This window comes from Octopus sinensis, linkage group LG4, assembly GCF_006345805.1.
Source record: "Octopus sinensis linkage group LG4, ASM634580v1, whole genome shotgun sequence".
NCBI lineage: Eukaryota > Metazoa > Mollusca > Cephalopoda > Octopoda > Octopodidae > Octopus > Octopus sinensis.
Window position 1 is genome coordinate 125819314 of NC_043000.1, and position 27755 is coordinate 125847068.

The 27755-nt window shown below is 33.1% G+C and overlaps 1 protein-coding gene and 1 long non-coding RNA gene across 20 annotated transcripts in view; one reads left to right on the forward strand and one right to left on the reverse strand.

Annotated features, from left to right (window-relative positions):
• The window catches only part of LOC115211116 (kinesin-like protein KIF13B), a 772943-nt gene that overhangs the window by 471154 nt on the left and 274034 nt on the right, over positions 1 to 27755 (forward strand). For all 19 annotated transcript variants that reach the window (XM_036502438.1, XM_036502452.1, XM_036502447.1 and 16 more), the window contains one exon: positions 21646 to 21758. In XM_036502438.1, coding sequence (XP_036358331.1) covers positions 21646 to 21758 — 113 coding nt within the window. The remainder of the gene's footprint in view (positions 1 to 21645; positions 21759 to 27755) is intronic.
• Positions 16859 to 27755, reverse strand: part of LOC118763109 — a 23137-nt gene continuing 12240 nt past the window's right edge. Inside the window, exons 2-3 of the long non-coding RNA XR_004998863.1 lie at positions 25731 to 25735; positions 16859 to 16870 (exon numbers count right to left, since the gene is read on the reverse strand). This is a non-coding gene — a long non-coding RNA (uncharacterized LOC118763109). The remainder of the gene's footprint in view (positions 16871 to 25730; positions 25736 to 27755) is intronic.

Consider the following 27755-nt stretch of genomic DNA (forward strand, 5'->3'; position numbering starts at 1 on the left):
CAGTAACCTTCTGAAGCCCATTCTTTAACATTTCAATTGGGAACATTTAACATTTTATACTTTTCTTAGAGAACTATTCTTCAGTTCTTGTTTGTTGTAAATGGTGTTGCAGCCTGCATGCCTGTTGGCTTATTGTGGTCATGAAAATTCTATATTTTATTAAATATTTCAACAGTTAAAGGCTTTGTTTTTGTGTTTCTTTTAGAATAATATTACAACCCTTTTAGAATAATATTACAACTATTTGTAGAAAAGTACTGCTCTGAGGTCAATAAAACAGACGAGAGTAATGTAGTCCATCTCACCAGCCTCAGATGTCCTGCAGAAGTCAGGGGCAATCCCTTTTCTCTAGATCAAACCTATTTTTTAAAAAAAGTAGGTTTAGTTTCATTAATTCTATCTCTGTCTCTTTATTTCCTACAAATTTGGTGATTTGTACCAAAGTTTAAAAATCATTGGGTAACAAACTTCCAGGATTGTTAAATGTCAGAAGAATGTCTTGTTCAATTTATTCTGGCTCTTTATGCTGAAGTTCAAATACTGCTGAAGTCAACTTTGCCTTTTCATCCTTCTGGGGTCAATAAAAATAAAATACCTATTAAATAGAGGGGTTTATGATATTGACTAACCACCTTCTCAAAATTGGTGGACTTGTGTACTTAAATCAGAACCACCCAGAGTTACACTGAAAGGAAAATAGTAACTACACCATCCTGTTTATTATAATTATTAATATTTCTTTTAGTTAATAACAATTTGTGCAATAATTTTTCTGGCTTTCCTCAGGCCTTTTATCATAGCAGTAACCTTTTTATTTTATTGTGTATTGAAAGCAGTAACACTGAATTTTTCCAAAAAACAAACTTTTGAAGTGATCTTTACATCAAGTCAGAGATGCCTGGTAATAGGATGTTATTAAATGATAGATTACACATGTGTATTATATTTGATACTGGCAGGCATGGGGAGAATATGTTGTGAGCATCAAAACATGAATAAACCAAAACAGCATTTTCTCCAAACATTTTTCACACCAAAAATTCATGCTTTAAACCCCCATGTGTGTGTGTGTGTTTAATAGATGTCCTTTGTCAGTATATGGTATATTTTTCTCTTGCTTCGATTCTTACCTTTCAATAAAATTGGTATACTGTTTGGCAGGAGTTGAAAGAATGTAAAATGAAGCTTTGTCTGTGTTACATAAATGTGTGTGTGTGTGTGTATTATGTATAAAATGTAGCTATATGTGTATAAAATGAATGCATATATATACATATATATAATGTATGTATATGTGTATATAATATATGCATATATAATGCATACATATATAATATTTGTAATGTATATATATAAAGTGCATGTGTGTGTGTATACATACACATAATTAGAAGGTTAAACAAGTTTCATTGATTTTTTTATTTTCTTTTTTTTTTTTTTGCTTTTTTTGTTTTCTTTGATTCTTTCTACATGAGAGGAATGGTTATGGGAAACTTTGAAATTTATCTATTGTGTGGGCAAGTGTTAGTTAGATAGCTACATAACCTTCTGGTAATCACTAATTATGAAGCTGGAGCATTGCCAGCTGCCAAACAGACACAGGGAGACATGTGGAGCAAAGTATTTTGCCATCTGGGATAATACAATGGTTATAGCCAAGACACCAGCCATGACTTTGCATGTGGTTAATAGCCTTGAATCTTAACACAGCAGCCACTGTTCCCCTCCTCTCACCTCCTTTAATTGTTACAGGTTATTGACCAAGATTAATCTCACATATTTTGAAGTAGAAGTTGTATAATTCAGAATATATCTAAATAAATCAAATTTTCACAGAATTATTCCAGGAATAATTCTCTGTGCACCAAATTTTTAGTACTTTTGCTTAATGTTAAAATATTTTTTATTCCATTCCAGTATTTGGACTTTTTCTTTTTGACTTTTGCTGCAACTATTTATTAAATTCACTGATTAATAAAGATTAATAAATTTTATAAGAGCACTTGATTATGATATCTGTATGAATATGACATCATTCATAGCAGTTATTTTTTATATTAGAAATAAGTGATTGGATCACATATAGATACTCTTTTGGGCATTTATAGATAGAATAGTAAGTTAACTATCATCGTCATCACATTTCGGTTTCTAGAAATTTTATATCAATAAAATATTAAGCTGCTCTTTAAATTTTAAATTTCTTTAAATTCTAGCTTTGGAATATTGCTCATTTACTCTTCCTTTGAAATCTTCATTTTTGCTCTATCTTAATTTTTATTTTGGTTCTCTTTCTGCACTTCATTGTCGACAATTGTTAGCAGCAATTGGTTAAAAATATAAAGTATAAGTCAAGTTTGTACTTCTGGCACTTTTGAGCAGAGAAGCTCAATCACCTCTGAATCAATGACTAACTTCTATCCATCATCTTCTCCTCTCTCTCTCTCTCTCTCTCTCTCTCTCTCTCTCTGTTACTCTTGAAACTAAAGTTATAAAGTGAGTTTCTTCTTTTCTTTTATCCTAAATGTCCTTTGTGTATAAAGATGCAGGTGCTACTCAATGTAGGTCAGCCATAGTCTGTGTATCTCTCATGAAAAATCGTAGTAAACTGAATTATAGGACTTGCTAGCTGGTGTGTTTATTTAATTTTATTTAGTCAATTAACCACTAACAATAGCCAGTGCACAATTTAAGAGATTGGTTTCAATTGAGGTTTTTTCTTTCTCCCCAACCTTATGTTCTTGACTTTGTTTATTCTAGAGCTTTCCTAATACTGTAACAATACATTCAACATATTGAACATAGTGTACAGAGTTTTAATTTCAAGAATTACATTCAATCAATACATATATATTACTCTATGGATACTTTTCCTCCTTTTCTTTGATTTTCTTGCTTTTTTATATATACATAAAATAATAATATTTTTTGTTACATTCAACTGCCAACTTTTTGCTAACCTCCCCTTGTCATCACAATTCCCTAATAATGAATTTTTCTCTGTTAATTAAATTCAACAGGATTCATATCATGTTTACCTCACTCTTCACTGTTGGTTTCTAATAAAAATCTACTTTTACTTCACTTCTTCCCCCACTTCTTTTGTTATCTTTCCCCCACCCCACCCTTGCTTTCTTCCCCCCATCATCTCAAGAAAGATGTTTTCATAATGTTCTATTTATCAAAATGCATTCTAGCCAACAGCTTGTTTGATCAATTGAAACAATGTTTATACTTGTTTCTTTTTGTAATTTTTAATCTTCAGGCAATTTCTAAAAATTTAAAAAAATATTTTTTTTCTCATTTGTTTTTTCTTTTCAATTTTATATAATTTCTATTTTTTTCTCTCTTATTTCACCAAAGATTATCTTCGTTAAAGTCCAATAACTTTAATTTTAGTTTGTTATGTCTTTCATTTGATTTAATTTTCCAATAATTTTTATTTTTGTCTCTCTCTTACTTACTCTTAAATCTACTCTGTACACTAACTTCACTTGGTTTTTTCTTTGCTCTTAGCTTCCCCAACTCTTTATGCTTTGCTTCAACATAAAATCTGTCTCCTTTCTTTTTTCTTTCAATATTATAATCTTATTTGTCCATTAATTTCTTATACCACATTCTTATCAATTTTAATTTTTGATATCACTTTTACTTGTATGGTCGTAGACGCAATCCATCATCCAGCTTAACTTCACCACCTGAGATTTTGAGTACCTTTAACAGAGGTCTCTCTCTGTTGCAAGTATTCTGGTCAGACCTCTGGCTTCAGGACACTGCTCTTCCCTTGCCACACACCATCACCACCAGTCTCAAAGTCTTTGTAGTGGATCAAGAGCATGGAAATGAGACAATTCAGCAGTTTTGAATGCTGCTGATTTGGCACAGCTGACTGGACTATCAGCCTGTTTTTATGGCGGTACTTATTGGCACCAGTGGTAAGCACACACATGTATGTACATGTAGAAATATACAGGCACAGGAGTGGCTGTGTGGTAAGTAGCTTGCTTACCAGCCACATGATTCAGGGTTCATTCCCATTGCATGGCACCTTGGGCAAGTGTCTTCTACTATAGCCTTGGGGCGACCAAAACCTTGTGAGTGGATTTGGTAGATGGAAACTGAAAGAAGCCCATTGTATATATATATATATATATGTATGTATGTGTGTGTATCTGTGCCCCCCCCCCCCAGCATTGCTTGACAACCGATGCTGGTGTGTTTAAATCCCCTGTAACTTAGCTGTTTGGCAAAAGAGACTGATAGAATAAGTCCTGGGGTCGATTTGCTCGACTAAAGGTGGTGCTCCAGCATGGCCGCAGTCAAATGACTGAAACAAGTAAAAGAGTAAAGGAGTATGTAAAAAGCTTTAAAAAAAAAAGACTGGAGTCAATTCATTAATTCCTTAAAGCAGTGCTCCAGCATGACCGCAGTCTAATGATTGAAACAAGTGAAAGATAAAAGAAAGGACATACAGATAGAAAGAATGGGAGTGAAAGAGAGAGAAAAAGAAAGAGAGGTGGGGGCATTATAATTTCTCAATTGTACACAATTGAATGTAAACATTTTTCCTTTTCTCATACACATAAAGAGAAGGAGAGATGGAGAAAGGGGTCAAATAAGTCAGCACTGCCAAATAAGCAGCACCAAAACAGTTATGCCAAAATGTCTCATATCCCATGAGCACTGCCTTTCCTTCTGACTAAAGGATAAAAGAAAACAAGTATGGTATGTCTCAGACATTTGTCAATAGCATTTGTTGTTCCTTGCTCACACACCACTACACTAGCTGTAGATGTCACTTCTACACATGTCAACAACAATTTTTGATATATCTGTTGCACACTTGTCAACTGACATATATCTCTAACATTTAAACAGAAAAATGTAAGTAGTATCAGTAATGCTGTATAGACTCTGCATTAATGTTGCTATCATTTGCAGTTAATGTAAAACATTCCTGTTATGTCTTCATTAGCAATGAAGGCTTGGTACTACAGATGTAGGTACCGAATGTCTTCCATGCTTCATTTCAAAAGGAGGACAGAATAATGTTCGGAACTGACTGAACTCATTTAAATTTCTGTTCAGTTACTCAGCTGTAATAATATCATTATATGTATCCCTTGTTTTAATCAACAGACTTTTGTGTATTCCTGATTAGTTCAAACCTACAGACACTTCCATTTTTGAAAGAATATCGAAACATATTTTCGATAACCGAATAACTTCGTATCTCTCTACATCCCTTGGGAATTAGGCAGAATGTTGCTTAATTTTAAAAGATTGAAATGAATTTTGGTTGGAAACCTCATTGTCTGTCACTAGAGACTTCATATAACCACCAGTTGTCTTCTAGATTATAAGTTGCCTTCCCCTAAATATATATATATGATAAATAATATATATATTGTATGTATATATATATATATATATATAATATATATATATTGTGTGTGTGTGTGTGTTGAGTACCTTATTTACTGTGGTTAACCCTGACTCAACCCGGGACCTACATATATATATATATATATATATATATATATATATATTTGTTATTTGGAGATAGCAGTCCCCTAATATACATCACACCATTTAAAAGAATTTTATTTTAATCATTTCTAAATTTCTCTGCTACACATGTTCCTTGAGGTTCTTTTACCGTTCCTTAAACATGCAGTTTTTTACAGGAACATTTCTTAAACGCTACCCTAATCGTCAGGACTCTTGATAACTTTATTATCATGCAATACCAATTTCTATATTTTGGTATTTTAACAATTACGAATGTAATTAACAGACAAATGTGATGCCAGAATTTTTATTCCCTAATAAATAAAATATATATATATAAGGCTCATAGTACTCTTAGCATAGTGTTACTCCTTTTACACTAGAGATACATAAGGCAGTCTGTTGCAAATTCTGAGACAGCATTACATTTTCACTTATCCCCCTGATAAATTTGGGTTGTCCTTGTTACATTTATTGATCAATATGGTTTTCATTGGGTTTTTTTTCTCTGTTGTTTTTTTGGCTTATTTAGCAAATATGACTCTCATTAGGTTTTCACTCAGATCAATTTTGAAGTTATTTATTTCTGAAAGGAGACGAATTTACTGTTTATCACGCAAGATAAAAGAATTATAAATTACTAACAATTATACATGAATAGGTGTTCGCAAGTTAAAATCTAATTAAAAAAAAAAGGAAAACATGATATGATCAGCAGCTTCCAGAGGGAACCAGTAGAAATGAAAAAAAAAAAATATCATTATCTGCATCATTGTTCTGGTACATCTTCATTGCACTCTTTCACATCTTTTATAACATTCGTATGTTTGTACTTAGGTTTCGGTGTTCAGTTTACATTTCATGGAAACAGCTTAGAGTAGTAATTCCTCTCGTTTCTAAAGAATGACTTCATTATTAATAAGTTGATATTGCTCATGCACAAATATTTTTTGATAATAACTTTACGAAGTTCCCAATGCATTGTTTTTGCTGTTTGTTTCTACCAGGCATGTAAACACTGGAGTTGTGAATATATAATGTGTAATTGTATTATCTGAGACACAATGAGTTGTGCTTCGGGAAATTTGAAACCAAAGCCTATTGCAATCCAGTGTGCTATCATTTATAATAGTAAACTCAGAGTACCGTTAATTTTGGTAACACTTTATTCATAATGCAAAACTGCAAGTAATTAAGAAGCTCGCCAGAGTGAAATTTTTTTCAGTCACATTGATCCATTACTTACCTCTGTTTTCCATAGTATGGTGTAGAGGAGTAGTAACATTCCTCTACATTGGTATATTGGTAATTGATTTTCTCATGCGAAGCAAATTCCTTAACCATGCAACCAGACATGTAATTATCGTCATCACTTTAACATCTGCTATTCTATGCTTTCATTGGTTGGTTAGATGGAGTTTACTGAGCAAGATTTGTCTATGGCTGGATGCCCTTCCTGTTGCCAGCCCTTCCCTGCTTCCAAGAGAGATCCTATTTCTCTATGGCCACTCATTTACAACACACACACTCACACATACACATGATGGGCTTCTTTCAGTTTCCATCTACCAAATCCATTCACAAGGCTTTGGTCAGCCTGGGGCTATAAAAGACACTTGCCTAAGCTGCCATGCAGTGAGACTGAACCTGAAACAATGTGGTAAGGAAGCAAGCTTCTTAACCACACAGCCATGCTTGTGTATATGTATATTCAAAAGACTATGCTAGTCTTTTAAATACTACCAATAATATAAAGTTTTTTTCCTATCTACTAAGCATGCTAAAACTACTGACTTTTCTGTATTTCCATGGTCATTGCTCTGATCCACTTCCTGGTCTCATGCCCTCTCTCAAGACCTTTAAACACATTGACCCCGCCTCTTTCTCATTGTTTCTCTGATGGCCTCCCTGTTGGTCATAAGTCCTTTTGTTCTAATAGCGTTTTTCCTTGAACTACAGCTCTCTACAACTCATGACCATCCTCTGTCAATCAACATCTTTTGAATTTGTAAGCCCCTTCTTTTCTTTCTTTGTTGTCCCTTACACTTCAGTGGCCTCAAGCCTTGTTTGGGACAAGTTACATAAAAAAAGAAAAAGTTGTTGCTAAGGTTCATTGTTGTTATTACAAGGCATGTGAAGAAGCATTGGGGTTTCAGCCAAGTTTCCTATTGTTGACTGCTTATGTCCATAATATTTACTTTTAGTGATGACAAATTTATGAAATCACTATACTTCATTGAGAACATCATTTGGTAACTTTTTTTGCATTGTGGTTTGATTAACATAACGTTAGCCTATTTCTGTTTGTGCTCTATAAGGTGGTTGTGTTTGGAAACCCTGCCAAAACAGACAGTGAAACCTGGTGCAGTCTTCTGCCTAGCCAATCCCTGTCAAGTTGCCCAACCCATGCCAGCATGTGAAACAGCTATTAAATGATGATGATGATGATGCTTGTCCCTCTGTCATACTTTAGCCTTCAACACCTGGGATGAAATAACCTCTCCCTTTCTCAAATACACTCCCATTCAGCCAAGAGGGATTTTTTTTTTCTTTTCTTTTCTTTATTTTGTCTTGCAAGTTACTTGGTAACCTTGCTTGTCATGAAAAAAGTTTCCAGTACACACTGTAAAAGTGGTTAGTGTTTGGAAGGGCATCCAACCATAGAGCCCTGATGAAGCTGACATTGGGGCCTGACACAGCTCTGCAGCTTGTCAGACTCTAACCAACCCATGCCAGCATGGAAAATGAATGTTAAAAAATGTTAATAATGAATCTCATAGACCACCCAGCTAAAGTGTGGAACTTTTGAGTAATATCATATTTATTTATATGGATAGATGGTCATAATGAATGCTTTTGTTCTAATAGCAATGCAGATGACAAGTCTGTTTGTGCATAATTTACACACCTAAGTATACATAAATCTTTCTTCAATTTCTCATATGGGAACACAGTATATCATCCAATGCATTCTGTTTTTGGCATTTTCTTGAGTGTTTCCACCAGTCTTTTGGTAATTTTCAGCTTCAGCATGTAAAATTCTCTCTCACCACCAATTTCATGCTCTTCAGCATTTTCAATGACACGCAACTTGAAACCAGCCTTCTAATTTTTTTTTTTTTTTGTTCAAAGTTTCCATGATTAAGATTCTTGTCATTTTTCACAAAGACAAAAATTTTGTAACGTTTCTTCCAACAAATCTGTGCATTAATAATTGAGAAGTTTAAACAGACATAAACATGTGCATTGTCACAGAAAAGTTAGTTTTGTAGCAGAATTGAATTATGATTATCTTTGAAGGTGATATATACCATCATCATATATTTGTTTGCAACGCCAATATTCATATACTTGATAGAATGGCACAACCAACTACCTTACAAGCTCAATCATTTGCCAGTGTGTGTGTGTGCTGCACATTTTGAGCCTATAACATGGTTTTATATATGGGGTTTTCACATCCTCTTTCTAAGAAAACAGTCTGCAACAAATCTACAAATATATACAACAGTACATCAGATATGAAATCAGTGGCAGTGACCCAACTATTAAAATGTTATCACAAAGTTATCAAAAAATTTATTTAGCAACAATTACAAGATGTTCTAAGACAATTGGCATGGTTCCTTTAATTTGTTCCTGTATGTGTTGAGAAAGTAAACAAGTGCATGTGGTACCGCAGGGCTATAGTGCAGGAAAATACCAATTGATCATGAAAAAAATTAGAATAGTTTTAGATCACGTCTGTGAACTTTTATTTTTATTAGGCTGTCCGGAAAGTTTATGCCAATTATTAAAGGAAAGAAAAAATGGGAAGGTCAATAAATACTTTCCATTACATTTTTAATCAACCAAATATGAACCATTTTGTTGCACAATCTTTCCTTTAACTTGAAAATACTCTCTTCCCAGAATTGAGGTGCCTGGGAGGGTAAGTTGAAAGGTAAGCTACTATAAATCGGCATGAACTTTCTGGACAACCCAATATTTGGCAAGCTGTCGTGTTAGTATGCTTGGAGTCATGAGTATTGCTGCTATGTAGGATATCGAGTGATTTATGACTAGAATTTATAATTGTTTCTAATTCTTTCCTGAGTGGAATAAACTTTTGGGATCAGATGTCATCTCACTGTTCTAGAAATCTGAAATGGCACTTGGACTTTGATGTCAAAGCGGTGATGAGAGTTCCTACAGTTTATATTGTAAGATCAGCAACACTTAATTTATCCCCTTATGAATTCAGAAATAAAACTGGTAAAGAAAAGAACAGTGGAATAAATTTTATGCCAAGAATTAGAGACATCCTGTGTTTCAGGCAAAATCTTTTAGCAATTGGTGGTGAAGGAAATATAACTGGGATTTGTAAGAGAATGGAGACGAAAGAAGTGTTAATAGAGGGCAGGGATAGCTGAGAGACAGGGAATAGAATTAACACCAGCATATTTTGAAAATGAGGGGAATGGAAGGAAGAAGTTAGGAATACATCATGTGAAAGTATGTTTCAGAGATGACTTCTATCAGAAAAGAGTCTGTTACCAAATTCATTTTAATGAAATTAGGATCCTACTACTGATAAAGATTAGCCCAAACAAATATGTGAAGTTTGCTAATCCACTGACTCAAGAAGGCAAACTGTTAGTGTAAACTCTACAAGCTTTACCAAGTTCAGTGTCATGTTTTATAATATCAAAGTAATTATTAAAAACTTACCTTTGAAATCTTAAACTTTAAAGCTATTGTGTATTATGTTTTTAAAAAAAGAAGTATTTAAATTTCATAATTTACAATAGTTGAATTAATGCTAAAGTTACTTATTGTAAAAGTGAGAGAATCTCTGAACTTGTTAGCATAAAGAAATGTGCTATTAGGGAGTCAAATGTTAATATTTGTTATGTTGAGGGTTCTGCCAAGGTCACCTCTGCTTTTCATCCTTTCAGGGTTAGTAAAACAGATACCAGTCAAGCACTGGGGTCAACATAATCAACTTACTCCTTCTCTTAAATTATTGACAATATGTCAGTAATTTCAGAGGAGGGGGAAGTTTGAAAATAACATTTATTATGTACAAATAAAAAAAGAACTACAGCCATCACTTAAAAGTATGACTCAGTGCCATATGCCATGCTTCACTAACTATTTTAGGTGCCTGTGTTGTGAGCAGAAAGACACTTTCTTAATTCTCCAATCCTTGACTCAAAACATCAGGAATGTGACAGCTGAAAAGAGAAATTGTTTGCACTGGCAATTAGTTGGTACTCATTTATAGCTGAGTAAACCAGGACAATCACCCAAGAACACAATGTGCCCCACTCCAGAAGTCAAACACATAAGCTTCTGACTGAGGGCCCAATACTCCCTAACTGCTAGGCCATATGTCTTCACCTATATTTAACTAAGCCAATTATTTGAAAGATGTATGTTGGTACACTATGAATTTAACAAGTGACCAGATTAACTGTACATGTGAATCTCTCTCTCTCTCTCTCTCTCCTCTCTCTCTCTCTCTCCTCTCTCTCTCTCTCTCTCCCCCTCTCTCTCTCTCTCTCTCAGTAAGACAGACTTTTTTTAAGAGATTAACAACAATTTTGCACATAATCCCAAAAACATAAAGGTATAAAAAAAAGTTTGGGCTCAATAAGAAATTAATTCTCTCAGTTTCCCACATATTAAACAAAATTTATCTCAGGTTTATAAATTCAGAATATACTTCAAAAATTATACAGTATCAAACCATTTTAAATATTATAGATGGTAGAGTTTTTTGTTTTTATTTGGAGTGTTATTTATGTTCTGAAATCTGAGTAAATTTAATATCAGAAAAAAATTGGAACACTTTTGTGCTATGTTTGAAAAGATTTGAGGGATTCTGAATTAACCTGAATATTTCTTACAATTTTAGTATCAAGGAATCAGTTCCTTGAAACTGGTTGACATTTTATTAGGTTTTCATGCACTTGGGAAATTTGTTTAATTTTGAAGTTTTTCTGTGATGGTAGGAAAATTGGTGATTTTTTTTTTCAGCCAAGACTTTCTTTGTTTTCCCTTCCTTTTTACTTAATTTGTTCTCAGTATGGTGCCATTAGGATTTCAAAGGCTTTATTGCTTTGATGCATAAATTACAAGATAACAGAAATCATTATTAGTGCATGTGCCAAGATTTTCCATTGAAAAATGTACACTGAAGCTTTCATGGAACTATCTTGCAGGGCATCCTTCCAGTGTTTCTCTTTTTCTCAAATACGAGTACCACTTTGTACCTGAGAATAAGTGCTGTTGGGAAAAAGCATGTGTAATATCCAGCTGAGTGAAACTGGCTTCCCATTTGTTTGTTGTGTTATATCCACCACAGACAGACATTTGCTACTCACAGAAAAAAAAATTAAAGATGAACGAACAGTTGTTGTCAGATTCTAAATATGCAATCTCTGCTTAGTGCCAAATGTGTCTATGTTTGGGATTGTCGAAAGTGAGAGGTAAAACAAAGAAGAAATCTCCTACTGAATGTCATAGATCTTTTGTTTTGACACCTGCCATATTATCTTTATAGTTTCCTACAAAGAATTAAGGTATATCGACTTTATCTACATTTTTCAAAACAAAATTGCTTATGGAAATAAGTATGCCATATTATTGTAGCTAAAGTTCAAATCAGAAATAATTTTCCCCTTCTATAAAATGTATCTTAAATTTATATTTATATCTTTTTCATTAATGAGAATAGATAAGTTTATTTCGTTTGTGGCTACATTTTTGTTTTATATTTCTCATTCCATGGTCTTATTTCTATATCTTTTTTTAATTTCTTTTATTTTATTTAAAAGAAGAAAAAAAAACCTTCATTCATCTTTCCAACCCAAAGAACTTCTTTGAAATATATTTTAAATGTCACCATTAAGGATTGATTCAGCTAAACTATCTTCAACAGCTTTTTAGCTGTCTGTCTTTCTTTCTTTCTCTCTTTCTTAATTTCAACACTGACTTGTAGCTAGCTTTGGCAAAAATTATTCCTCTCTTAACACAACCAACTACTGCAGCATTAGATGTCTGAGTAACTTTTTGAAGCCAATGCAAGAAAAACTTTTTTTCTCTCTGTTGATTTTTATTCTGCACTTGCCTGTTTCAAATTACAGAATTGAGAGACCAGATCAATAATTTTGTCGGTTTGGGTTCCAATGAAATAGAACAAATTTTCTTGGTGATTTTTATTTTTTTATTTTTACTATCGTTATTATTTTGTTTCATTTTCTTTACATTCTATTAGTTCGCTTTAATGATTTTTAGCTAAAACTTCAATCTGAACATTAATAAATTGAAAATGGTATATACAATTTATGACAACATACAATGAATTCAAAGTCTTCATTGTTAAAATCTTAAAGAGAAAAAACAAGGAAGTTTGTGAATATTTGTTAGTATGTTGTATAACATAGCTTTTAAAGTATCTTGTTGAATATAAGGGGTGGGAACTTAGAGAAGGTACCAGTGAATTAATTAAACATAACAAACATTGGTAATTCATTATTATTATTATGATTATTGTTATTATTATCACTATTATTATTGTTATTATTATTACTACTATTATCATATGGGAGATGTTAGATAGGCATTTATTGCAAATGTATTCATTTTTACCTATTTTCTCCTAACTGAATCAGAATTTATTACCATCAGTTGTTGTTGTTGTTGTAAGCGTTTGAATAATTTCCATTGATTCTTTCATGTTCTGTGACCCGAAAGTCATTGAAATAAAATTTGATGGCGTTTTGAATAGCAAACTCAGTTTACATCCTGCCTAAGAGTTCATTGAAATACTATCTGATATCATTTTCATTAATGTAATGATTAATCCCAGATTGTTTTAATTACATCACTTGATGTTCTGCAATTATGGGTTTTTCCCCCATTCATATTTCTGTGAAGTTTCATGTGCAATTTACTCCAGTGGCTTTATTGTTGGGCTTCCTTGTGTCTATAAAGTATTTGTGTTCACTACAGAGACCATTTTATACAATTTGTTGTGGCTTTCATATCACGTGCTTCTACTTTCTTTCAAGGCCCTTTCCTCTTCTTTAATGATGAATTTTAAAGATGGCCTTGTTGTGAATAGGGAAGGATTACTGTGACAGTATTGGAATTTAGAATGGTTAAAACAGGCACATTTTTAAGTGACTAGTCTTTTATTAAAAACATCATCTTTTTCAAAATATTTCTCACTTTTATACACACACCACACACACACACACACTGACTTAAACAAAATCACTTTTAAGTAGTGTATTGACAGTGAAAAATTGACTATATTTTTCTTGCTTACAATATCTCATGTTAAGAATGAATTTCCTTAAAAGTCTCCAATATAATACAAATTTCTTTTTAATTGCAGAACAGAAAATAAAATACTGCCATGCAAAAAATAAATTTTAAAAAAAATTTAATAGCCCACAAAAAAACAAAATAAAAATGCACATCATATTTCAGTGCGGTCTTCATTCTCTTTTATTGAAAGATTTGTCATTTTCTTATTTGTTGATCATGCGGAGTTGAATATATATCTAGAAATATTGAGACAAGTTTAGTTTGTCAAAGAAAAGCTGCTTATACCAAGATATGGCATTTTCCATTAAGTGATTTCCATTTAATGGGCCATCATAGAACATACTTTCTTGGCAATTGTCATTGACAAATGCTAAATCACTCTGCAAGTTTCTTCATAGTTAGCAGTTTACCCATTTATAGTAAAGTGCTGGCATTTTCATTCGATAAATAATAATAATAATAAGTACAACAATAACATATTAGTGTTGTTCACGTTACTGTTCTTATTATACTCCCCCTCTATTATTATGCTCTGAGATGTTTTACTTTTCAATTCTATCTACATTGTTACTTCACATAAAATGAGTCTTGTTATGCCATCATGGGAATTGAGACGTAAAGTTATTTGGTGATGGTGGTTATGTTAGCAATAAAAATTTTTGCTAAATATTCTTCGTTCTTTCTGCACCTCTTTTTAATAGAACACTTGGTTATTGATTCTATGATTCTGTATTTTGTTTAGTATTACCTTTGGACCTCATGGGATATTTCAATATGTTATCTTAAAATATAAGAACATCGGAGTTGGTACGGCTATATGATTAAGAAGTTTACAATGCAACCATGTGGTTCTGCATGCTGTAGGTCTTTGGTTGACCAATATCTTGTGAGTGAAACTTGTTTGGCAGAAACTGTGCTGAAGCCCATCATGTGCGTGTGCGTGCATGAGTAGTGCTGAAAAGTTCCTGGCTTTGGGTAAAAGAAAATACAGGAGGATCAGTTAATTATGATTTTATTCAACATATTTCCCTCTCAGATTTACACACTTATTGCAGTGGACCTTCAGTTTTTCTCAGCCCTGTAAAAGAACTCGGAAGGCTGGGTCTCCACCCAGGCTTTTCACGATACCCTGAAAGCCAGGAACTTTTCAGCACCCCCTCATGTAAGTGTGTGTGTATGATGTACGTATGTGTATACAAATATATACATACACACTCACACGCACATACACACACACACGCACATATATATATATCATCATCATCATCATTGTTTAACGTCCACTTTCCATGCTAGCATGGGTTGGATGATTTGTCTGAGGACTGGCGCACCAGATGGCTGTACCAGGCTCCAATCTTGATCTAGCAGAGTTTCTACAGCTGGATGCTCTTCCTAATGCCAACCACTCTGTGAGTGTAGTGGGTATTTTTACATGCCACCAGCACGAGGGCCAGTCAGACGGTATATATATATATATATAAAGGTAATATTTATCCCCACTTAAAAGTGGATGCTGTGTTAGAACACTGATAATTATCATAGAAACTATCTTGTGGAATTTTGGAGCATACAAGCCCTCTTGTTTATATCGCCAGGAGGAGATAAGTCAACCACCATCACCCTTGAGACTACCAGATCACATGATTTCAACTTTCCTTGGCCTTGGCAATGGTAGACACCCAACTGCTGGAAATAGCAGCAATGCCTCCACTAGCGACATACATAAAACCTCAGTACCTAATCAGGCATTGGTGTTGCAAATAGCCAGTGAGCATATTAAAAAATAATTAGAAGTGACTGAAGCAGTATTAATAAGCCATGTTACCTATACATATAAGCACAGGTGTAGCTGTGTGAAGAAGCTTGCTTCCTAAACACATGGTTTTGGGTTCAGTCTCACTGCGTGGAACCTTGGGCAAGTGTCTTCAACTATAGCCTCAGATCAACCAAAGCCTTGTGAGTGGATTTGGTAGACAGAAACTCAAAGAAGCCCATTGCAAATATTTATATATTTATATTTGTGTGTGTGTGTGTGTGTCCATCGCTTGACAACTGATGTTGGTGTGTTTACATCCCCAAAACTTAGTGGTTCAAAAGAGACCAATAGAATAAGTACTAGGCTTAGAAAGAATAAGTCCTGGGTTCGATTTCTTCGACTGAAGGTGGTGCTCCAGCATGGTCACAGTCAAATGACTGAAACAGATATAAGAATACACACACACATACACGCACATTCACTTCAATAAACATAACATACACTTGCAGGTCTAAAGATAAACCTGTGTAGTTATTAAGTAGGATAAATAGATTTGTACGTAACTATATTGTAAATGATAAATGTTGAAAATACTGAAACACATGTACAGTCATCAAGTAAAATAAATTAATTTATACATTACTATATTCTGAATAACAAACATAATATAAATTACTTTAGTGTATTTATATGTAAATAACCAGTATTACCTTTATATCTTTTTACTAGTCTTGTGTTTGTTTTGCAGATTTGTGATGTGTTTTTCCAGTCCTCGTGTTTGTTTGAATGTTGTTCTCCTTTTATCATTTCAAGTTGGTTTAGGATTGTTTTGTTTTCTTTACTGCCAAACACTCACTCATACATCTTCTTTGATGGGAGATTCCATCGTGTGTGTCTGTCTGTATGTATGTATGTATGTATGTGTGTGTGTGTGTGTGTGTGAATATATTACTTACGTACCTTTAGATGGCATGACAAATAGCCATTTATTTAGAACTCAACATATTTCATTACACTCCAACGCATACGCTTTCAAGAATGTATTCTTACTTTTACATACACACACACACATATTTATAAGATACAGTTGTATAGGCTGTAATGAACATAGAGTGAAAATACAAGGAAAACGGCTGCTTTGATTTAATTATTTCATTCTTTCCACACATTTCACTAATGCCTTAGTAGTAGCAGCTATACAATTAGTTATGTAAGAGTCATCGAAGCTATCACATCTTCAGAAGACAAATGATCAAACGAAACTTAATCTTATATAACTAAATACTTTATTGCTATCACTAACGCTTTACTGTAACATGTATAAAGAATGAAATAATTAAAGTAGTTGTTTTTCTTATTCAATCAGTGTGTGTTTATGTTTACTAGTCTAAACTGGTGTTGAGTTGCTTCCCCTTATGTAACAGTTTCTGTACCTTAGTCTTTCAATTGAGACTGATAAAATGGCTTAAAGTAAGTGAAAGCACATGGGTCAGTGGTTAGAGCATCGGGCTCACAGTCATGAAGTAGTGAGTTTGATTCCCAGATGAAGCTGTGTGTTGTGTTGTGTTCTTGAGCAAGACACTTTATTTCATGTTGCTCCAGTTCACTCAGCTGTAGAAATGAGTCGCAATGTCACTGGTGCCAAGCTGTGTCAGCCTTTGCCTTTCCCTTGGATAACATGAATGGTGTGGAGAGAGGAGGTTGGTATTTATGGCTGACTGTTGGTCTTCCTCAAAGAAACTTGTCTGGACTTGTACCTCAGAGAAACTTTCTAAGTGCAATCCCATGGCCATTCATGACCTAAGGGGTCTATTTTAAATACTATGGTCAATATAACTGATTAAAACCCTTAACTTTTTAGCATACAGATGACCCTGTCAAGTGTAAGCCTTATTTATTCACAGTGTTTTGAATTAATCTTGCATTATCTAACAGCTTTGAGATTTTGAGGTTGTGATTGTTTATTTTTAGAATGACATTGTTGGGTATGTGTAAGAGGCCAGCTTTAGCCAGTTTGAACATAAAACAAGTAGAATATTTGGGGCTGGATATGGCCAGTTAAATACTAAAAGGTTAATACTCAGCATGGTCACAGTCATAGAAACCAATAAAATATTATTGCAGTAGTTTTAAATTGAAGCCTGCTGTTGTTAGGAGCTCCTCCTCCTCTTCCTCCTTTCCTCTGCCTCTTAATGTATGACCTTTTCACGTTTATGAACCAGTATTTTCTACAAGTGTTACTTTTCTATCAGCAAGAAGCACTGTATGACATGAGCAAACAGTTTCGAACAAATAAACCATTAGAACATTTCAATGATTTTGGTTTGTAACATTAAAGAATAATTTAATTTCATATTCGTTAGCTGTGTTCTCACCTTGGTATAATAAAGAAAATTACTGTGTTTTAGTCTTTTGAAACCTGGGGGCAGCTTTCGTTCTCTCTCTCTCTCTCTCTCTCTCTCTCAAAACACATTGCATGTCTGTCTGCCTGAAAAACTGTTCATTTATATCCAGGTTATAACTTTGCCTCTAACCTTCTTTTGTTGTGTTTCTCTTGAGATTTAGTTAATAGCAATTTTTGAAACTAAATAAAAGATACATATATATACAAAATAAAATGGAATAAAATAAACGTTCAAATTTGAACAATCATTTCTAACAATGTACAACTGAGGTGGTTGACTGTATCTACTTTATCTTTGTCTCTTAGGGAATAGAATTATTAATTTATATATACTTTTTTTTTATATATATATCAACTATGTGTAAATACGATGGAGACGTTTTAGTAGTTGAAGTCCTTAGAAAATAAATACCCTGCAGTCATCCTTAAAATTGCAGTTTAGTGGATAAATACAAAAACCTGTTGTCTTAATTTGGTTTTATTGGTAATGTCAGTGAGAGAAAATGTCATAACATTCAATTTAAGTACAGTTTACAAATGTTTCTCACCTTCCTTGTAGTGTCTTACTGCTTCTAACCATTTATTCAATTTTACTTCCTGAAATGTGCCAGTGTGACACCATCTTAAATTGAAGGCTTTCCTTTATTGTTGTTATTATTATTATTATTATTATTATTATTGTTCAAATGGTTTCTGAAAAGTACAAGAAAGAATATGTGTGTGTTTTTTGCTTAACTTCTATCACTGAAAATATTTAAAAGTTTTTTCCAACACCAAGTCAGCCCTGACCAAATGTTCCACCCATGACCATCCAGTCTATTTGTGCCTCTAAAACTAGATTGTTCAATGTGTCCTTCATTTTTTTTTTTAAAGACGGAGTGTGAGTTGAGATTTGGTTGCTATGTTTAGCAGATATAGCAACCTTTCCAGTAAATTCACAGTGTACATCTAATAAAGACATGTAGCCTTGTAATTAGGGTGTTGGGTTCGTGTTCATAAGGTTGTAGGTTCAATTATTTGACCAGGCAATGCCTTGTATCCTTCAGCCAGTCTACTTAGCCAATAATGAGGATCAGCTGAGCGCTAGTACAGCCCTCTTGAACTTTAGCTCTTGGTGTTCTGCTAGATGAAAGGTGGGACATCCAGGAGAGGCTCTACGACATAAGATATTAAAATGTCTTTATTGCCTCAGCTGTATTTCTACTCCTTGGTCAAGCTGCCAAAGTACCCTTTATTCTTTATCCTTGTTTCAGTTGTTGGACTGCAGCCATGCTGGAGCACTGCCTTAATTTTATTTTCTTTCAGTTTTGTTGTTGCTTTATTACTGAAATTGGTCTATGATTCAGTTTGTAGCAGCTGATCTTCCCTTGAGTGTATCCTTGAATGGTTGGTTGGCCTGATATCATCATTAGGAGTTCACCCAATGTTTTTTTATCTTTTTTTTTTTTTTATGTTTCAGTAGAGGTCTCTTTTATATTTCTGATTTCTTTAGGTATGCAGTTGAACAGTTGAGAACCTCTAAATATCAAACTGCTACAATATAGTATTTTTTGCTTGTGATTTTGAAGGTGGTAACTGCATTCAAGACTGCCGCCCCCTTGTGAGCCTGTAATAGCCACAGCAGATGCTGCACAACCATCAGCAGCTGACCACAAAATTCTCCACATTCAGATCCATGGTCTTTGAAGACTGACAGATAACTATCATATCAAAGATGTTATTTCTGGAAGCTGACAGAATCTCTCAGTTCATGCATTAAAATTCTCTCCGTACACTATTGAGTTATAAATTCCATTCTTCCTGTATATTGAATAAGAATACATTTCAGATGCTTTGGAGTTGTTTGGTCCTCTTTTGCCATCTATAACTTCAGGCCTTTTAGCCTTCTTGTTGGTTTGTTATCTAAATGTGCTATAGTATGGTGCATCAATCCCTTTGATATTAAGCTGCCTAAGACCACCTTTCATTTTATGATACAATCTCCATTTTATAAAGTGATCTAAATCAAACCTTTCAATCAAAATTTCATGTTAATAGATTTTTTAAAGGCGGTGAGCTGGCAGAATCATTAGCACCCCAGGCAAAATGCTTAGTGGCATGTCCATCATCTCTAAGTTCTGAGTTCAAATTCTTCCATGGTTAACTTTGCCTTTTATCCTTTCATGTTCAATAAAACAAGTGTCAGTTGAACACTAGGTTTGATATAATCAAATTACATCCTCCCTTGAAATTGCTGGCCTTGTGCCAACATCTGAAACCAATATATGTTCCAAACACTAAGTTAATAAGGAAAAAGTTATTTTACTAAATTCTTAATCATTTTCAAAATTACTTGAAATGTAGGCATTATATTTCAAGAGAATTACTGTAACAAAAGAATTAAATGTATTATGATGTTGAGACCTTAGGCATCATTGTTAATTATTTGGTTGTATAACTCCATTTTATTTAATTGCTAGTGTCGATAAGAGAGACATGGAATTCAAAAGTCTGTGAATTTAGAATCATTAACACATTGGACAAAATATTTTGTAGCATTTCTTCTTGTTTTTGTACATCCCGACTTCAGATTTTGCCTCCCATCCTTTTGGGGTTAAGAAAACAAGCTACTTGTCAAGTACTGGGGTCAGTAGAATTATCCAACTCCCTCCCCACAATTCTTTTCGTTTTTTTTTTTTTTTTGTTTTCTTTTGTTTTAATTTTTGGATTTTAGTTAACCATTTTAGAGTATCTCATTGTCTCCTAGAGATTAAATCCTACAATCAGATCATCCCTTCACAGAAGTTGTGATTGGCATCCAGTCCTAAATTACATTGTGATTGTCTCAAGAACTAGAATGAAAATTAGAATTTAGGTCAGATTATATTGAATTACATCTAGAGTTCAAACTCTATTACAATCAACTTTCTCTTTCGGCTAACTTATGTCAATAAAATTACAAGTTCAGGGATTGATTAAATCAGCTTCATTCCTCCCTCAAATTCACATTATGTACCAATTTTTTTATTATTAATAAAAGTTGATTAAATAAAGTAGCAGTTAAATACTGGGTTGATATAATTGATAACTTTCTCCTAAAATTGCTGTCTTTATGCCAAAAATATTATTAAAAGGGTGGCAAGCTGACAGAATCATTAGCATGCTAGGCAGAATGCTTAACAGCATTTCACCTGTCTTCATGTTCTGAGTTCAAATTCCACCGAGGTTGACTTTGCCTTTCATCCTTTCAGGGTTAATAAAATAAGTACCAATTGAGTACTGTGATCAATGCAATCTACTTAACCCCTCCTCCAAAATTGCTGGCCCTGTACCAAACTTTGAAATTATTATTATTATTGCTACTACTACTACTACTACTACTACTACTATGGCAGTGAACTGGCAGAATCATTAGGAGACTGGACAAAATTCTTGTTGGCATTTTGTTCATCCTTATGTTCTGAGTTCAAACTCTGCTGGGGTTATCTCTGCCTTTCATCCTTTTGGGGTCCATGAAATAAGTACCAGTTGAATACTGGGGGCCGATGTAATCAACTTGCCTCTTTCCCTAAATTTCAGGCCTTGAGCCTTTAGTGGAAAGGATTATCATTATTGTTGTTGTTGTTGTTGTTAAATAGTGTCATAATTACTAACAATTTATTTTGTTTCGTTTCAGGTGAAGGGTGAAAAGGTCAGTAAGCTAAGTTTAGTCGATTTAGCTGGAAGTGAACGAGCTCAAAAAACCGGTGCTGTTGGTGAACGCTTAAAAGAAGGTAGCAACATCAACAAGTAAGTAAAACTGGAAAGATTCGCCTATTTTAGCATGTGATTAATTAACGAGGTCCATGAAAAATATCTTTCAAGCTTCTCAAGGCTTAATTTGAATTGAATTTAGATTGAAGATGTGGAAATAGATATCTTGCTTCTAGTTTATTGCTGTGAAATAGCTGTTGGGATTGAACCTAAAAATACCACGTAGGTGCTGATTGAAGATTCTAAAGAATAATTGATATTGTTGTTATGTCAAAATTTACTTGATTAATCTTCTTATCTGAAATTTATTCTCTTTTCTATAAATCCTTATTTATATTCTGTTCATATTTTCCTATTCTATGTTTTCTCTTCTTCTGCTAAACTTTCCTCTTAGCAATTTGCTTAATTAATTTGTTCAGTCACATGACTACGCTTTTTACGTGTACAAACGGCTTGGCTATTAATGAATATTTTTCTCTGTTTCTATATATTATTGTTATATCTTATTGAAAATTAGTTGAAAATTGACTTTTATATCACTCTTGAAAGTTCATATGAACTAAAAGCAAGCAGCTCGTTTCACTTTTCTTAAAGGATTTCTAGCATCTTTTTTTGTTATATAGATTCTACTTCAAATATTCAGATTTAGCTCCAGTCGATTTCTCTTACACACCTACGTTATTAAGTATGTTGTATAAAAAGGTCTTACTAGTGATAACATGCAATCAAACATCTAACAGATATATTTACAGAGACATGAAACACAATCTGTTGAAAGTAGTGGCTTTGTTTTCCTCAGAATATCAACTTGGCATTTAACACTTAATTAATGTTATTCAGTTATATTGGCCCTGGGGCCAGGGAGGTTGGGTGTTTTACTAATGGTTAAAATAGAAATAAATTACAAGACCTAGCTCTGATGTTCAGTCAAGCATAGGAAGTACGCAATAATGATAATAATCATGGTAATGATAGTTATTACAGCTGTAAAGTGTTAATGTATCTCGGAGCTAAAGTCTTCCCTCGGATTCAATATTCCCCACTCTCACACATTTTTTTTAAGCAAGCATTAAAATATTATCAGTGAGTCGTATCTTTTCAATCTTGAAGTGTAAGAATTATGGACTCATATATTCTATGACTGTTCAAAACTAATAACACATTAAAGACAGAAATGTGGGGGAAAAAAAAAGTAAATTCTTAAATGATTTATCTTCAAGAAATTTCATAAAAAAAAAAGTAATAATAAATGAATAAAATGAACTTTTGTTCTAAAGTTCAGAAGAAAAATCAGTGTTAAAAAAAAATGACTTTACATTGTTTTAGTTATTCTGATAAAGTATACATCTTGATAGACTTTTTGAAGCACTGAAGAATCATAAATTTAAATTGAAAACAATATAAAACACACGCTTTCTTCCTTACAAGGAATTCAGAAAATAAAAAACGAGAATATTTATGGAAATATTCTAAAGATATAAAGTTAAATGCAAAATACAAGAAACGTAATGTATGCCTAACACAATAGATATTTCTGAAGATTACAATATTTATAAAATAAAACTTTAAAATAAAATGCAACAGAGAAAGTACAATAACTCAAGACCATTGAAGGATTAATAAAAAAGGAAAGTGCCAACTCATTCTAATTACTTTATTGTTATAAATTCCATTTCTCATTCTAACCTTTTCTCCCTTTTTCTTTTTTGGGGGTTTTTGGGAGGTTTTTTGCACATTTCATTACACTAGCTATACTACTTTATTTTAGACATGCATCCTTTTATATTTTTTTTTCTTCTTATTGTATCAATTACTTTAAGGTAATTGTGCTGCAGGGTGAATTATTCTATGCATAGGTTTGGGGAGGTTTTTCCAAAACCTCCCACCCCTTCCTCCTTAGCGGTTTCCTGAAAGGGTATCCATCCATGTCACTCACACTTTTATATCAAATATTGTCTTGTATTGCTTTGCTGCACAACTAGTCAGCTTTATCTCAAACTATTTTTTTTAAGGCAAACCTACTGGAACAATAGTTGCATTACAAATTCATGTAATCATTTTACTTCAGGTCAGCGTTGATTGAACATACCTTTGATCAAAGATATTCTAGTCATGACCATAGGCGCAGGAGAGACTGTGTGGTAAGTAGCTTGCTTACCAACCACATGGTTCCAGGTTCAGTCTCACTGCATGGCACCTTGGGCAAGTGTTTTCTACAATAGCCTCAGGCCAACCAAAGCCTTGGGAATGGATTTGGTAGTCAGAAACTGAAAGAAGTCCATCGTATATATATATATGTGTGTGTGTGTGTCTGTTTGTCTTCCCACATCGCTTGACAACCAATGCTGGTGTGTTTACATCTCCATAACTTAGAAGTTCAGCAAAAGAGACTGATAGAATAAGTACTAGGCTTCCAAAGAATAAGTCCTAGGGTTGATTTGTTTGACTAAAGGCAGTGCTCCAGCATGGCCACAGTCAAATGGCTAAAACAAGTAAAAGGTTTTTATTTTATTCAGGAATAGTGTATCTGGAATTACATTTACAAATGTATCCTTTCTGTATTTTTTTAAAGCAACATAGGCACAGCAGTGTGGTTAAGAAGTTAGCTTCCCAACCATGCAGTTTCAGGTTCAGTCCCACTGTGAACATTGTTGAATTAGTGTCTTTGTTATAGCTCCAGGCTGACCAAAGCCTTGTGAGTGAATTTGATTGATGGAAACTAAAAGAAGTTTGTTGTGTGTGTGTATGTGTGTTTATTTATACCTCTTCATCCTGACATCATGTGATAGTTGTAAATGACTATCACTGTCATACAAGTGATGTATTTTATTTCCAATCTTCAATGAAGACATGTCTGGGCTAAGGGAAGTATTTGTTTGGACACAAAGGGCATCCAGCTACAGAAATTTTGTTTCGATGAACTCTGCCCAATTCATGCAAGGATAGCAACACAGGCATTAAAACGGCGACAATGATTATGATGAGGTGCTATTTGAGGCATAGAGACTTACTTGCTGGATCATAAATTCCAGTTGCTTAAAGTCATGATGTATAAACTGGTTTAGTTAAGGTCAGTTTAATTGTTTAGCTATGTTTTTCCATGCATTGTGTAAATAAATCCAAACATAACATATAAAGGTTGTTGAAATAAGTAATCTCAGATGAAATTGAAGATGTATTTTTTAACCACATGATATTCTAGATATCAAAGGCTCTCATATGTCTATGGTTACTTTGTTAAATTATCATTAATCATCGATATACTACTGTTTTCCAGTGTCCAAGAGGGAGAGAGAGCTCTCAGTTCTGTTTATGGTTTTTACCCTCCTGCCTAATACTAATATGTAGAATACCGTTATACAACAGAGAGCTGCTTTATTTTTTGGTGGTGGTGGTGGTGATGATGATGTTATTGATTATGTGCTGGTTTATGTCTTTATAGATCTTTCAGTTTTCTATGTCTAATATATTTCTATTGGAAATATGTATATAAAATATTCATAACTATATATCCTGGACTTGTTATCCATAGATCTCATGTTTTTGATGCTTACTCTCCCCCCATCTCCATACTCTCTTCTCACTCATACATATATATGTTTGTGTGTTACATATATATATATGTATATGTATAAACATAGATACATAGATAGAAATTTATTGTACACTACCTCCAAATTGTTGTGTGCTAGTGTGTATATATATACACACCTATACACCAGTTTTGAAACTGTGCAAGATGAGCTTCAAAGCACTGCTCAGATGCTGATATCACACTTTCCCTGATATCTTTTAATCTTTTCTAAATACATATCTTTGTTTAAAATGTAATAAGCTTGAGGAAACATATTTTTGCAATGTCCTCTCTGTTCGCTGTTCAATATCTTGACATTCATACATTCTGCATCTACGTACAATATAAGTTGCTTCTGAATGGAACAAGCCACTTGTAAATCTTATTACTTGTAACAATAGGCAGTTATGCAGAACTGAAAAATAACTCCTTACATTTACTATTTCGCTTCTTTCTCTACAGCACTTTGCTTCTCTGCAACGCTCATCAGAGTGACTTTTTTTCTTTATCTTTTTAGTAAGATTTCAATGTTCCATTTGTAGTTATGACAGTTGGTCATCTCTTTAAAATACAGAACATGCATATCACAATGCAGCAGATGAGGAAATGAAATACTTCCTCCATGTTCATTCTGTTTTCATTCAGTGGAATTGTAGGTTAGGTTATCTTTTAAAACAGGCTAGCTCTCCATACACCGCTTCTTCTTCTTCCTACATTGGCTCCTTTTTCTTCTTTTTTTTTTCTTTTCATAAAAGCTGATAACAAAAGAATATATATCGATGCTTTAGTTTAGCTGAGTTCTGATATGGTTGTTACTGGAAATATTAAATTACTGACTGGAAACTGAAGATGCTTCTTTGGTTTCCCTTTTATTGTTTCTGTCTAATGTAATTCAGCCTTTTCTAATATGGTTTTCCTATCTATAGGGCTTCATCTTGAAAATACTTTGCTATCCTCTAATGGAGAACATTTTTCAATAAAATATGATCAAATTTCAACTAAAACTGAATTAAACAGAGAATTTGATCATATTTCCTTTTCAAATTGTATACAGCTCTAATTTCAACTTCAGTATGAAGTAAAATTTGTTTTATAGCTTTACCTTACATGTTTTTTCACCTTTTTATTTATCAATGTGTCTGTTTGCTAACTTTCTTGGGAAATGCTAAATTCTTGTTAAAAACTTTTGAATTTTTAGTACATTTAGTACATAATCAGCTTCCTCGGTGTTCTTTTATTTTAGATTATACTTAATATTTGCTGAGACAGTAGTTAAATCTCTAATTTCTCAAGACTTCAAGTTACTTGTATTCATTGCTACAACAATTTTAACACATATCTCAAGCTTGCATTTAGCAAGAAGATGCTGTTTCTAATAATAGATAGCAAACAGTGAAGACAGAGAGTTCCTTACAATGCAAACTGTAATAACCTTTATATTTTATATACCTTTAATAACCTTTATATTTCAAGTACAAAAGCCCATCATCAGGAGTAAAATGTCATGCAGGCTACAACATTTCTCTTCTAATAATAGATATTTTGTTTACCCTAGTTATTTTACATGGCTTCCATAAGGTTTCATCAGATCTTTCCTTATATATATATATATATATATATATATATATATATATATATATAAATATTAGGGAATAAATCCAAATTTACAGGGAAAAAATCAGATTTAGGATTAAATCCAATTTTATAGTAAAATATTATAAAATATTATTAGAGACAAAACCACTATTTTGCAAAACAAACAAGGAAAGACTTAATCAATACATAAAATTTTAATAAATAGTCAAAAAAACCGCCACTACAATTGTTTCTTGTCTTGAACGACAATCTTCAGGTGGACTTCCAATCTAAAATATAAGTCAGTTGAAACTGACTTATATTTTAGATTGGAAGTCCACCTGAAGATTGTCGTTCAAGACAAGAAACAATTGTAGTGGCGGTTTTTTTGACTATTTATTAAAATTTTATGTATTGATTAAGTCTTTCCTTGTTTGTTTTGCAAAATAGTGGTTTTGTCTCTAATAATATTTTATATATATATATATATATATATATATATACATACATACATATATACATACACACCACTGCTTTCTATATGTCAATATGTTATAATGGGCATTCTTTAATTCCTTACCTCTATTCAACCAGAAATATCTGATTTTATAAATCAAAATCTTTAATTCATGTCACAGATTCCAAAATAGCAAAGTAAATTTTGTATTCATTGACAAAAGAACTTTTTATTAATCCCATAGCACAGCCCTCTTTGATTTAAATTTTAAATGTTCCTTTCCTCAACTTTCTCGCATCTAATGCTTTTTTTAATCCCCTATAATCTGTAATTTTATAGAAGTTTCTTAATAAAACTCTGACATTTTCACACATGTGTGCATTGATCCTTCAAACTAGTTCAATAAAACTTATCTTGTGCAAGTAAG